At 41.0% G+C, this 13444-nt stretch overlaps 1 protein-coding gene across 1 annotated transcript; it reads left to right on the plus strand.

Moving 5' to 3' along the window:
- Positions 1–2789: 2789 nt before the first annotated feature.
- Positions 2790–9406, plus strand: LOC109893109 (serine-aspartate repeat-containing protein F). The gene is made up of 6 exons (XM_020486160.2): positions 2790–3907; positions 6044–6231; positions 6491–6559; positions 6951–7002; positions 7134–7170; positions 9012–9406. Exons 1-6 carry the CDS (start codon positions 3289–3291, stop codon positions 9043–9045), a joined length of 999 nt encoding a protein of 332 aa, XP_020341749.1. The 5' UTR covers positions 2790–3288; the 3' UTR covers positions 9046–9406.
- The last annotated feature ends 4038 nt before the right edge of the window (positions 9407–13444 follow it).

Consider the following 13444-nt stretch of genomic DNA (forward strand, 5'->3'; position numbering starts at 1 on the left):
TAATTACTCTCAATTGGAAAAATCAATAAGCTAAATAATGAGGATTTCTATCATCCTAATCGAGGTGTAGATTACAACTCACATTCCAGTGTTCAGAATAGTGAACGAGGCTGCATGGCATTACTCTCAATGCTCCACTCCATGCAGCGAATGGCAATATCTGCTTTAGGTACAATTTGATATTGAGATAAAAATGGCTGCATTGGACCTTTAAATGTAGCTATTTGGAGTCTTTGGACCCTTTCCCTCACTTTGAATAGCATAATATTTGTTTGCTAAATAAACTTTTAAGTACCTCCTGTAAATTCTTAGATTTTTCAATAGTGAACTGCTGTATAAAGTTTAAGCACAGGAATTTCACCAGTATCTGTGGTGATAAAACACATGAAAGTTCAGACTGTTGCAACTGCTGCAACCGTTAATGCACTATCTTGGAAAAGGGAAGTGATTTTCCACTAGTGGTGTAAAGTACTCAAGTATATTTCAAACCAAATACCTTTAGACTTTTACTCAAGTAGTATTTTGCTGTGTGACTTTCACTTTTACTTGAGTCATTTTCTATTAAGGTATCTTTACTTTTACTCAAGTATGTCAATTGGGTACTTTTCCACCACTATTTTCCACTTCAGCCGATCCTTACAGGGAAAGAGCTTGGGCTATGTTGTTGAAGGTGAATTTTGCATATGTCCTGTTGCAGGATAACCTTCTTGCAATTCAGGAAATGTAAAACTTAGTGTATGTGAGGTTTAAAAATGGTTTCTGAGGTTTGTTATCTCCACTTAGAAATTTCAGACTTGATTTTCCCGAAAAATGTATCAACCCCTACAAAAATGTATGTTAATTATAATCCACATAATAATTCACATTTAATGTTGCTGCAGGATTATTTTCCTGCTGTAGCAAACTGGCTCAAATTAAGATCCTACATCTGTAGCGTCGGATCTAACTAACTGACCGAAATGTGTACTTTAGGACTGGGTTTCACCGACTCTTACTGCCTTTTCACCCCCACAACACCCATACTTCTACAACGGATATTAATAACCAGCTAATTTAAAATACCAGTTTGCAGTTATTAGCACCTATTGTCAGAGTAGACGTGCTGTTAACTGAGTTGAGGGAGGAAGGCTGCGGAGGGCTTAGTGTCCACATTTGCCCTCAGCTATGGCCTTTTCCCAGGGAGCACCTGGTAACCTGAAGGAAGGTTAGGTAAACAGCGTAAAAACACTTGCCCTAATTTCAGAGTTATAGAGAGCTTACATTTTCAGGGAACGTTGTACATTGAAGATGTTATTAAAGATGCCAAGTGTTAAATATTTGCGTCAAGCGTTTCTAACCCAGCTTGAGAAAGGTCATGTATACTGCAGCTCATCCAAATGGAGAGAGAAATATGTCTTAGACACGTCTGCATACATCTCCACTTTCAGCTACATTGCAGTCTTCGACATGCAGTCTTCTGTGTTGCATATCTCTCCTCTTGTTCATCTGTATCTCACATCGCTCTCTTTCTCTCCTTTGGGGGTCTCAATCGTAACTTCTTTCACACAGTTAGTAATACAGAAGTTTGGGCTGGTAGAAGTGAGAAATGGAGTGGGGACCATAGGGCCAGATTCACTAATCATTGCAGAAAGTTTACACCTTTTATTTCCCAATCGGAATATAAATGGGTGTTGAACTAAATATTAAATAAAGGGAGGTGCAACAAGTGCAAAAACTTTGGGTAAATGTGGCCCTGATTGGTTGGGTTTGGCTTCATTTTGGAGGCTTTGCAGATATAATTTGCAGAGGCTCCTCTTGCGGATTTATCTCATGGGGAGCAGCTGGAGATGTAGAAGAGATGATTATAGAGAAAGAGAGAGAGAGTGAAAAATAGGGAGAGAGGGGTAGAGAGAGGGTGGTATAGAGTGTCAAAAGGGAGGGGAAGAAAGAGGGGGTAGATACAGGAGAGAGAGAGAGAAAGAGAGAGAGACGGTGGTAGCTTCAGAGTGTCAGTCAACTGCCAGGGAAGTGCCAGGGAAGGTCACATTACACTGACTCTGGGAGTGCAGGGTTTTAAATAGAGTGGCTATTTTGGGGGCTACATGTTCAGGCGGGGCTGAGGGGTACCGGGGAGGGGGTGTACTCAGAGGGAACGTAGTGAAAAGGCTATATGGGTTGAGTGTGAAGACCAAGCCATTCATTGTTGATCACATTGTGCCTGCAATGTGTGTGAGTAGCCAAGGGCGGGCTCATTGCTTGTTCCTCCAGTGCTAGAATTGTGAGATTGGCGGGTTGGTGGGCATATAAAAAAGGGTGGGTAAAAAACTGAGTGGAACATTTGGTACAAAACTAATTGGCATGGGCATTGACAATGGTCAATAGTTTCCAATTGATAGCTGATATTTCTTCTCTCAACACATGCATACCTGCCTGTTTGCTGGTCTCACCAACGTTCTCTTTTCTCCCTCACTCGTTCCACTGATATAGTTTGGATATCACCCTTCTCCCTCTCTCCTTTGCTATTTCAACTCTTCCTCCTTACACCTCTCTTCTTTCACGATATATGGTCATCCTGGCCTGAGCCTCCTTCTCCCACCGTCCTCTCTAAAGTTAAATTTGAACATTTGATGACGGCAAAAAAGCAAGCAATATCTGCCCCTCTCTCTCTCTCCCTCCCTCTCGCTATCTGCCTCTCTTCCCTGTTCATTCCATTTTAGATGGTGCATGGTCAACGGTGCTGCATTTGCCCCTGTCACTCAGCCTAATTGCCCCCCCTCCTTCTCATCTTACCCCCCGGGTTGGTCTCTCTCTTCTGCTGCCCGTCCCACATTAGTGCCGTCTGTGTCGGGTCTGCAACGGGGTCTCTTCGAACTGTGCCATTTTTACAGCATTCTTAAACTTTAAAGGGTGGGGTAGACAAACACTATTTAAGGAGGACAAGAGGGTTACTTTTTTTTTCCAAAGGAGAAGGACACCTACCTTTTCCAGGAGTGATTTGATTCATCATTGTTTTGTGAGTTGAGAACAAGTGTCTGGATTTCTACTTGGAAATCATTCAACTGGGCATTACACAGGCCTATTGTGTGCACTTATTTATAACTGGGGCCCGTTCTTCCTAGGGTCTGTGTGTGTGTGTGGGTGTTTGTGTGTGTGTGGGACAGAAAGGCAACGAACTCTGGGGGTGTCCGTGTGCACGTGCTAAACCATTGCACTGCAAAGGGAGTGATCCCTCGTTTATCTGGTATCATCCCTCACTCTCCTTGTTTATCTATCGTCCCTCACTCTCAACCCTTTGCTCTGAGATTAATCATGGCCTCCTTTAAGACGTGGCTCTTGGGACTGTTCCTAGCCCTGCTCTGCACCTTCCAGACCCCTCTTGCCCCTGGCGTCAAGGCTCAAGACCTGCCGCTGGCCCCCCAACAGGATGTAGTAGCTGATGACGAGGGGGAGCATGCAGCGGAGGTAGGGGGAGATGACGATGATGACGATGACGATGATGATGATGATGGGGACAGTAAAGAGGACGATGATGATGACGATGATGATGATGATGATGACGACGATGATGATGACAATGATGACGATGATGACGACGACGATGATGACGACGATGATGATGATGACAATGATGATGACAATGATGACGACGATGACGATGATGATGACGACAATGACGACGATGATGACGACGACGATGACGACGACGACGATGACGATGATGATAACGACGATGATGATGATGATGATGACGACAACGATGATGATGATGACGATGATGATGACGATGATGATGATGACGATGACGACGATGACAAAGATGATGATGACAAAGATGATGATGATGATGATGATGATGATGATGATGACGATGATGATGATGATGATGATGATGATGACGACGACGACGACGATGATGATGACCACACAGGTAAGTTCACTTAAATGATGCTGCATTCTTTATCCACCTTCCCTCGCCATCATCTTTGTGTGACCCTAACCCCACTCCTCTCTGCCTGTCTGAAACTATGTCCGTTGAAAAAGGGAGAGGGGAGGGGCTTAGCCACACCTTGGCCACTCCCCTCTCCTTACCTCTCCCTGCCCTGCAGAACCTCTCCTTGTCAGTTAGTTCTCGGCTCAGCCTGTCACTCAGTTCAGCTGTCCAATCAGAGTAGATATAGGAAAAGATACTAGTACACAAGTCCCTCCTTCACACCTTTACAGCTGTCCATTACATTTGCTGTGTCTGTCTGACTCTCTCTGTGTTCTCTTCCCTGCTTAAATAGAGTTATGAACACTCTGGGGAAATTGAACTGGCCCGCCTGGAGTCCCAACTGTGTGTCATCCTACAGTAGATATGAACCTGGGGACTACAGAAGCATTGTAATGATGAGGAAAAAGGAAAAAAAATATATATTTAAAAGTAACACAGAGACTTGATAGAGTCAGTCATCGGATCATAATAAAATTCAGATCTTTTGATTTGTGTCTTGTTTGAAATAATGGTTTCTTCTTTTTCACTCCGTCCTTCCTTTCTCACGGTTATGGATTGGATTGACCTGTATTTGTGTCTCCTCCATGCTAACCTACAGAGAAAGAAAGAGAGACAGTGGTGTAGAAAGAGGAGGCTTGATAGAGATAGACAGACAGACAGGAGGTGGAAGGGGTGAGGGGAGGCACATGAGGGCTAAAGAATGAATGGATTTAGTAGATAAGAGTAGTCAGGAGTGGTAATAGCAAAAGCGTCGATAGAGTTTCTCTCTTTCTCCACATCTCTCAATCTCTCTCTTTCCCTGTAGAGCTTCCTTCTTTGTCACTGTATGTTGAATAGTTCCAATGAAATTAATGTACTGTATATGCAACCCTGGTCTATGTTTTTACGTCATCTGTGAATGCATATTAATAACACATCTGTGAATGCATATTAATAACACATCTGTGAATGTATCCATTCATATTTTGTAATACTCACTCAAGCGGTTCTCAGACAATTATATTTGTACAAAGATAGTCATTCATGCTGAGAACAGAGTCTTCCGTTATTTCCTTAAAAAACTAATTTTCAATATTTATATGGCCATTAGTCATTTTCACTTTAGAGAGGATAATTGGAATATAAATGATTCTGAAAATACATTTGTTTGTATAATTGGGTATGATACCACTTTAGTTAGAGTGTATGTCAGATATCAGAGATTTTTTGGGTGACATTCGCTACACCAGATCAAGCTATGTTTGTTTGGGCTACCTCTAGCCTGGTACTCGACGTAGATGTTGAGGTTTTTCATATTTTGGAGAAAAAAAATGCATTGGGAAAAAGAGAGAAATATATCTGTTTTAGGTAGTCAACTGACAAGAGATGACAGTTACTCCAAGAGTTTGCTCTTATTTTTATGTGGATTTTCTTTCTTTCTTTTTTGTTGACTGTGAAACAACCCCTTTCTGTGAAAACTGTGACAAAATATCACCTCTGATCATGTCTCTCTAACCCCACTTTCAATCATAGAATAAATCAATTGATCATGATGAGTTGCATGGATGTACTTCTGTTGTTGCCTGGAGTCATGGGTTTGGTGACTGACTACATGCATGGAGTACGTTTGTGTAGTATGAAAAAGGTGGGAGATAGTACTGAAACAAAGTCTGTTTGAGACAAATGAACAGGAAAAGTTCAAACGGTCATCTTAGTGTGGAATGGTTTATTGTATGGTCACGCTGAGTGTGAACCTATATATATCTTTAAAATGATTGGACTTTTCTTTATGGGTGTTTGTGATTATAATCTACCTATGTGTATTTGTATGTACAAAGCTTCTGTGAGGTAGTCTGTACATTGTACTGGTTTGGGTATGCGGTTAGAATTTGTGTTTGTCTACAGTATATGAGCGTGTAGAACTAGTGTGTGCATGCGGGACTGTATGTAAGGAAATTAGTTTTGTACAGTATGAATGAACTCTACACTGCCATTCTGTTACACTTGCTACACAAACAAAAATGCATTAATTAAATTAAAATGTACAGATACACACATACGTGTTAGGATGGGAATGAACAACTTATTTTACAGAGGCTGACGGTAATAACGACAATGATGATGATGTGCCGGCTGCAGCTGATGATAATGACGATAATGACGACAATGATGATGATGACGATGACGACGACGACGATGATGAGGATGATGATGAAGAGGAGGAAGATGACGGTCAACTGTATCACAAAGGATCCCTCTGTTCATACTGTGAATACTGTGAGGTAGGTTTCACCATCTAGATAGAAACACAAGTTTGGTGTTTGTGGATGTGGTTACATTTATTGGTAAAACAATTTGCACCATTTTCCCCATCCTTGTTAAAAATGCCAAAAATTCTCTCCCTCGCTCTTCTTTTCTCTCACCTTTTCCCTCTCTCTCTCTCTCCCTCCCCATCTCTTTATCTCTCTCTCTCTCTCTCCCTCCCCATCTCTTTATCTCTCTCTCTCTCTCCCCATCTCTTTATCTCTCTCTCTCTTTCAGCACTGTGACACCTGCGACAAGTGCCCATGTGCAGAGGGAGATGAGTCTAAGCACTGTGACACCTGCCAGGTAAAATGACCTTCCCATTCAACCACTAGTAACCTACACTCCCAGATAAAAGGGTTCCAAAAAAGTTATTAAGCTGTCCCTGTAGGAGAACCTGTTTTTGGTTCCAGGGAGAACCCTTTTTTGGTTCGAAGGAGTACTGTTTGGGGTTCCAACTGTAGAACCATTCCACAGAGGGTTCTACATGGAATCCAAAATGGTTCTACCTGGAACCAAAAAGGGTTCTCCCTGGAACCAAATAAATGGGTTCTGACATCAAGAGGGCTGGTTATGATGCAACGACAAAGTCAGATCAGAGAAGCTACTCCCTCCAGTTATGTTCTATGATGTTATATACTCCTTTATTTCTTATCCTTCTCTGATGGCTTACCCCGTTTTCTGCTTATTTCTTTAGATCTGCAACTTCTGCTACGTGTGTCCCGTTTGCAGCACTCTTTGCCAACCAGGTAAGACAGGGGTGTGGGACTGTTTGATAAAGAGTGATCGTTTGAACTGCTTGCCGCTATTAGAGGCATGTTTGAGCTTGAAAGCCAGGCAGCAGAAACATCAGGCTCACTGTATGTTTTTAATCCCCAAGGTGGTTTTCTGGACGAGCTGACTGGATCGATCTATAAGTAAGATACAGTTACACGTTCACAGTGACATAACACCTTTTGAATTCCTCAGTGTGAGCTATCAACATTCAATTTGACACAGAATTACGTGTATTCTCAAAATGGCAAATAATATCTATCTGCGGAATGCAGTTACTACAAGGAGCACCCCACATGAAACACCCATTAGCATTGCTCCACTACATGCCGTGTCCACTGCCGATGAGGCTGCTTGTAATAGTACGGCCCGTATCGTATGGATGGAGAAACAATTATCCACACAATGTGGAAAGATGTCTTCGGCTACACGCATATCAAAACAGACATTAAATGGCAGCCACTAGTTAAAAATAGTTCTGTTTATTTCACAGTAACATGCCAATTAGCTAACATTACTGCCTTCGGGAAGCTCAACGACAAGCAAATGACACCGGTGTTGAATCGAGGTGCCTGCCGACCTAAGGTGCTTCCCATGGGGCAGCTGTATCAGTATGTCGGCACGCGGTGTCTTTGCGCCTCCGCCTGCCGAGCACTGTTTTCTTTGCAGTTCTGTTAACGTTACGGCGAGGGAAGTAGCTTGCTACGGAGCTTTCAGAAAGTATTCATACCCCTGTGTTAGAGCCGGAATTCAAAATGGATTACATTGATTGTTTTTCTCACCCATCTACACAACATACCCCGTAATGATAAACCTAAATATTTGCAATTGTATTACCATGAAGTCCAAGGAACTGTCCATAGATCTCTCAGATAGAATTGTGATGAGGCATATATCTAGGGAAGGGTATAAACTAACTATTTCTAGAGTATTGAACGTTTCCAAGAGCCCAGTGGTCTCCATCATAGGGAAATTGAAAAAATAGGGGACTGCCTAGAGGTGGCCGTCTGACCAAACTGAGCAACCGGGCAAGAACGACCTTGGTCAGGGAGGTAACCAAGAACCCAATGACCACTCTGACAGAACTACAGAGTTCCTTGGCTGAGATGGGAGAACCTGCCAGAAGGACAAGAGTCTCTACAGCACTACACCAATTTGGGCTTTATAGGAGAGTGGCCAGACGGAAGCCACTCCTGAGAAAAAGGCACATGACAGCACGCCTGTAGTTTGCAAAAAGGAACGTGAAAGACTGAGATCTCAAGGCAAAATATTCTGTGGTCTGATGAGACAAAAATGTAACTCTTTGGTCTGAATGCCAAGCGCTGTCTGGAGAAAACCAGACACAGCTTATCACCTGTCTAACACCATACCTACCGTGAAGCATGGTGGGGGCAGCACCATGCTACCGGGGATGCTTTTCAGCAGCAGGGACTGGGGGACTGGTACGAATAAAGAGGAACAATGAATTGAGCCAAATCTTTGTGCTTCAGAGTGCAAACTACCTTAGACTGGGGTGAAGAGTCACATTCCAACAGGAGCGTTAACTTAACAAATTTTGAGAAAAGCTGCAAGGAAGAATGGTAGAAAATTCCCAAAACCAGATGTGCAAAGCTAATACAGACATACTCAAGACGACTGAAAGCTGTTATCGCCACCAAAGGTGCTTCTACAAAATATTGAATCAGGTGTGTGAATACTTAGCTAAATGAGATATTTTTGTATTTCTTTTTCAATAGATTTGCAAAAATTTCAAAAAACATGTTTTCACTTTGTCATTGTGGGGTATTATGTGTAGATTGGTGAGAAAACATATATAGTTAACAAATCCAAATGGCAAGCTTATCACACCCAAATTCACATGCACCTCACCCTGTGATCCTTTCAATAGGCCTACCCGTGTGAGTAGAAATGTGAAGACTGACGCGCAGTAAAATCAAAGATCGATGGAACATAAACCAACCACTTGTCTCCCTTTATCCGTTAGGACTGTAGCCGACGTCTTCGAAGCTGACAAATAAGCCCCCTGTCGCCACCATGTGGCCAAGGAAGATACTGCAACCAAGGGATTGTATTCACTGTCATTATTTTCACTTTTAATAAGTTATAAGTTATTTTTCTGTCTTTTTTGTTGTTGACTGAGAACACCACAAACATGCACACTGGATGTAGAGATATTGGATACACATATTGGATATAATGGATAGCCTATGGAAGTTGTGATGAGAATAACTTTAATTGAGCTGTTTGTGTATCATTGTTAGATGACAGGTTCATGGTATTCTTCTCAGGAACATGCATTCATATTTTAAAGTCATATCTGTGTTTCTTAAACACAGTGGGGTTGTATGAAATAAACTAAAAGGGGACATTTTAAACATTTGTGCTGTAATGTTTTTATGTGCACTGTCAAATTAAATGGAAAATGCAGCTAGAATTAGGCTATAAAAGAACACAATATATTGGCAGATATGAGCAAACATGGGGTATTTTATCATTTCAGCTTCAATTGGAAGATTCATATTGTGTAATGGGGAATATAAGCATAGAGTGTAAATTGTTGACTGTCATTGGGTAGAATTGACAGTATATACTGAACAAAATATAAATGCAACATGTTGGTGCCATGTTTCATGAGCTAAAATAAATTATCCCAGAAATGTTACATATACACAAAAAGCTCATTTCTCTCAAATTTGGTGCACAAATTTGTTTACGCCCATGTTGGTGAGCATTTCTCCTTTGCCAAGATAATCCATCCACCCGACAGGTGTGGCATATAAAGAAGCTGATTAAACAGCATGATCATTACACCTTGTGCTGGGGATAATAAAAGGCCACTCTAAAATGTGCAGTTTTGTCACGCAACATAATGACATATATGTCTCAAGTTTTGAGGGAGCGTGCAATTGGCATGTTGACTGCAGGAATGTCCACCAGAGCTGTTGCCAGAGAATTGAATGTTCATTTCTCTACCATAAGTCGCCTCCAAAGTAGTTTTAGAGACTTTTGCCGTACGTCCAACCGGCCTCACAATCGCAGACCATGTGTATGGCGTCGTGTGAGCGAGCGGTTTGCTGATGTCAACCTTGTGAACAGAGTGCCCCGTGGTGGCGGTGGGGTTATGGTATGGTCAGGCATAAACTACAGACAACGAACACAATTGCATTTTATAGATGGCAATTTGAATGCACAAAATGTATCCAAAGGAAATTTAAAGGTATCTGTGACCAACAGATGCATATCTGTATTCCCAATCATGTGAAATCCATAGATTAGGGCCTAATTCATTTTTATTCAATAGATTTTTATCCTCATATGAACTGTAACTCAGAATAATCTTTGAAATTGTTGCATGTTGCGCTTATATTTATTTTCAGTATATTTCTTTGTTCTTCACAGGTCAACATAGTTGGAGTCGAATACTATTACTGCATAACATTTGAACATAACTCTAATATACACTACCATTCAAATGTTTGGGGTCACTTCCTTGTTTTTGAAAGAAAAGCACATTTTTGTCCATTAAAATAACATCAAATTGATCAGAAATACAATGTGGACATTGTTAATGTTGTAAATGGGCATTGTAGCTTGAAATGGCAGATTTTTTTAGGGAATATCTACATAGGTGTACAGAGGCCCATTATCGGCAACCATCACTCCTGAGTTCCAATGGCACATTGTGTTAGCTAATCCAAGTTTGTTGTTTTAAAAGGCTAATTGATCATTAGAAAACCCTTTTGCAATTATGGTAGCACAACTGCAAACTGTTGTTCTGATTAAAGAAGCAATAAAACTGGCCTTCTTTAGACGAGTTGAGTATCTGGAGAATCAGCATTTGTGGGTTCAATTAAAGGCTCAAAAATATTACTTTCTTCTGAAACTCGTCAGTCTATTCTTGTTCTGAGAAATGAAGGCTATTCCATGCGAGAAACTGCCAAGAAACTGAAGATCTTGTACAATGCTGTGTACTACTCCCGTCACAGAACAGCGCAAACTGAGTCTAACCAGAATAGAAAGATGACTGGGAGGCCCCGATGCACAACTGGGCAAGAGGACAAGTACATTAGAGTGTCTACTTTGAGAAACAGACGCCTCCCAAGTCCTCAACTGGCAGCTTCATTAAATAGTACCCACAAAACACCAGTCTCAAAGTCAACAGTGAAGAGGTGACTCCGGGATGCTGGCCGCCTCCAACATCGTTTTAGAGAATTTGGCAGTACTCACCAGTCTCATCGTCAATGTCAACTCTAAACAATGAAGAGTTTAATTCCAAAACGCTATAGATTTTCTGAAATTAATAAAGAGATTGTGTTTTTTCAATATCTAATCATGGCATGACATGTATTTATTTAAAATCTATCACTTGATGGTTTCATTTCAGAGAGACAAATACATTTTTAATAAAGAAATGTACAAATGATACATTTGTGACAAACATTTTTTAAATGTAAAAAAAACGAAACAATTCAATACAATAATATGAGATCTGTATGTAAAACATTTACATTTGGCATTTTAGTAATTTAGCAGATGCTCTTATCCAGAGTGACTTACAGTAAGTGTTCTCATTTGAGAAAACTACAGCTAGTTGAGACAACCGCATAACCCTAACATTACATGTACAGTGCCTTGGGAAAGTATTCAGACCCCTTTACTTTTTCCACATTTTGTTACATTACAGCCTTAATATAATATTGATTCAATATTTTTCCCCTCATCAATCTACACACAATACCCCACAACGAGAGCATAAACAACTTTTTAGACATTTTTGCAAATGTATAAACATTTTAAAACAGATACCTTATTTACATAAGTATTCAGTCCCTTTGCATACGAGACTCGAAATTGAGATCAGGTGCATCCTGTATCCGTTGATAATCCTTGCCATGTTTCTACAACTTGATTTGAGTCCACCTGTGGTAAATTCAGTTGATTGGGCATGATTAGAAAAGGCACATACCTGTCTATATAAGGTCCCACAGTACACTGTGCATGTCAGAGCATAAACCAAGCCATGAGGTCTGCATACACGGCGGAGCTGATGGCATTGCAGTGGGTTGAGGAAGTCAAGCCAGACAGAGTACCCAGCTAGCACATAACATTCTGAGAACCATATGTTTCTTAGGGCTTGGTGAGAGCGTGTTTGTCCTATGGTTATTTTGCATACAACCTTCCCACAACATTCTGGTAATGGTGCAGGATAGTTGCTTGGCATTGGAACATTCTCAGCGCATTTAAGGAACTTGACAAAGTCATATTCTCAGAACATTATGAAAACTTTCCATAAAAAAACAAGAAAACATTAGTAACATTCAAAGAAAGATCTAAGAATGTTATTTAAAAACATATACATTCTGTTCTCAGCATCAATAAAACTCTCTCTATCCTCTCTTGTTAACTGTGTTCAGCTTTGTTGGCTGTGTCCACTAATTGGCCACACCTGATCTTAATAAGTGTTTGTATTCTTTGAAATGGGGCACATTTGACTAGAATAAAATTAACAGCTTTGTATGAGTTCAAAAAAACGTGGTATGGTTGCTCCATCCTGGTGTTGCAGTAGACTAATTCCATGGATAAAGAACAGAAGACACCGTTTTGAATTTCACTGATGCTGTGCCACAATAAGAAAGAAATGTGTTTGCATGATTAATACCTAAGCAAAATCATTTCCATGTATCCTATCTGTTCAAAACAGAAACTAAGCTAGCGGTGATTTAAAAAAACCTCAAGATAACCTTTACATATCGTTCAAAACATTCACAACATTTAGAGAATGTTCCTAGAATGTTTACCTTCAAATAACTTCACATTTGCATTCTCAGAACATTATTAAAACTGATGTACTGGCTAAACACCCTTAGCAGTGACGTGGTGGACATTGAAGTTTCAATGAGCAAGGCAGAGGCAAAAGGCCTGATGTGGTGGTGCAGTGATGGTAGGAGCAGTGTAACAGAGACCCTAAGGGCAGGCATCTATTCCAAGTACAGTGGAATGTCACGGAGGGGCGGACGGCAGGAAGAGACAAAAGAGAGGAGGCCATCTTTACAAGATTAAGAGCAGGACTCAGCCAGTTGAATAAGAAGTTAAATGTGATAGGAAAGCATCCAACAAGAAGGTGTGATTACTGCCAGGAAACAGAGGAGCATGTACTGATGGAGTATGAGAGGGAAAGAGAAAGAATATGTGCTTCAGTAAGGTGGGATTTTTAGCATTCATAGCCATGGTTATCAATTGTACTGCAGGAATGGATTGGAAGTCACAGAAAGGAGGTTGTGGTGCCAGCGGCAGAGAAGTGCTTGGGATTGCGAGGATTTACTGCAGAACAGTTACAAGGGGTGTGGAGTGGTAGTGTTCTGTCCTCTCAGACTGTTGGATTAGATAGGGTTAAATAGTGGAATGGGGGTAGTATTT

The sequence above is a fragment of the Oncorhynchus kisutch genome, linkage group LG6 (genome assembly GCF_002021735.2).
Source record: "Oncorhynchus kisutch isolate 150728-3 linkage group LG6, Okis_V2, whole genome shotgun sequence".
NCBI classification, from domain to species: Eukaryota; Metazoa; Chordata; class Actinopteri; order Salmoniformes; family Salmonidae; genus Oncorhynchus; species Oncorhynchus kisutch.

What these genes read in the sequence shown, in the direction of transcription:
- LOC109893109 (XM_020486160.2), top strand. Translation starts at nt 3,289, where the DNA reads ATGGCCTCCTTTAAGACGTGGCTCTTGGGACTGTTCCTAGCCCTGCTC. An exon ending in AGCACTGTGACACCTGCCAG is followed by an intron (nt 6,560 to 6,950) that starts GTAAAATGACCT and finishes TTATTTCTTTAG; the next exon opens with ATCTGCAACTTCTGCTACGT. An exon ending in CTGACTGGATCGATCTATAA is followed by an intron (nt 7,171 to 9,011) that starts GTAAGATACAGT and finishes TTTATCCGTTAG; the next exon opens with GACTGTAGCCGACGTCTTCG.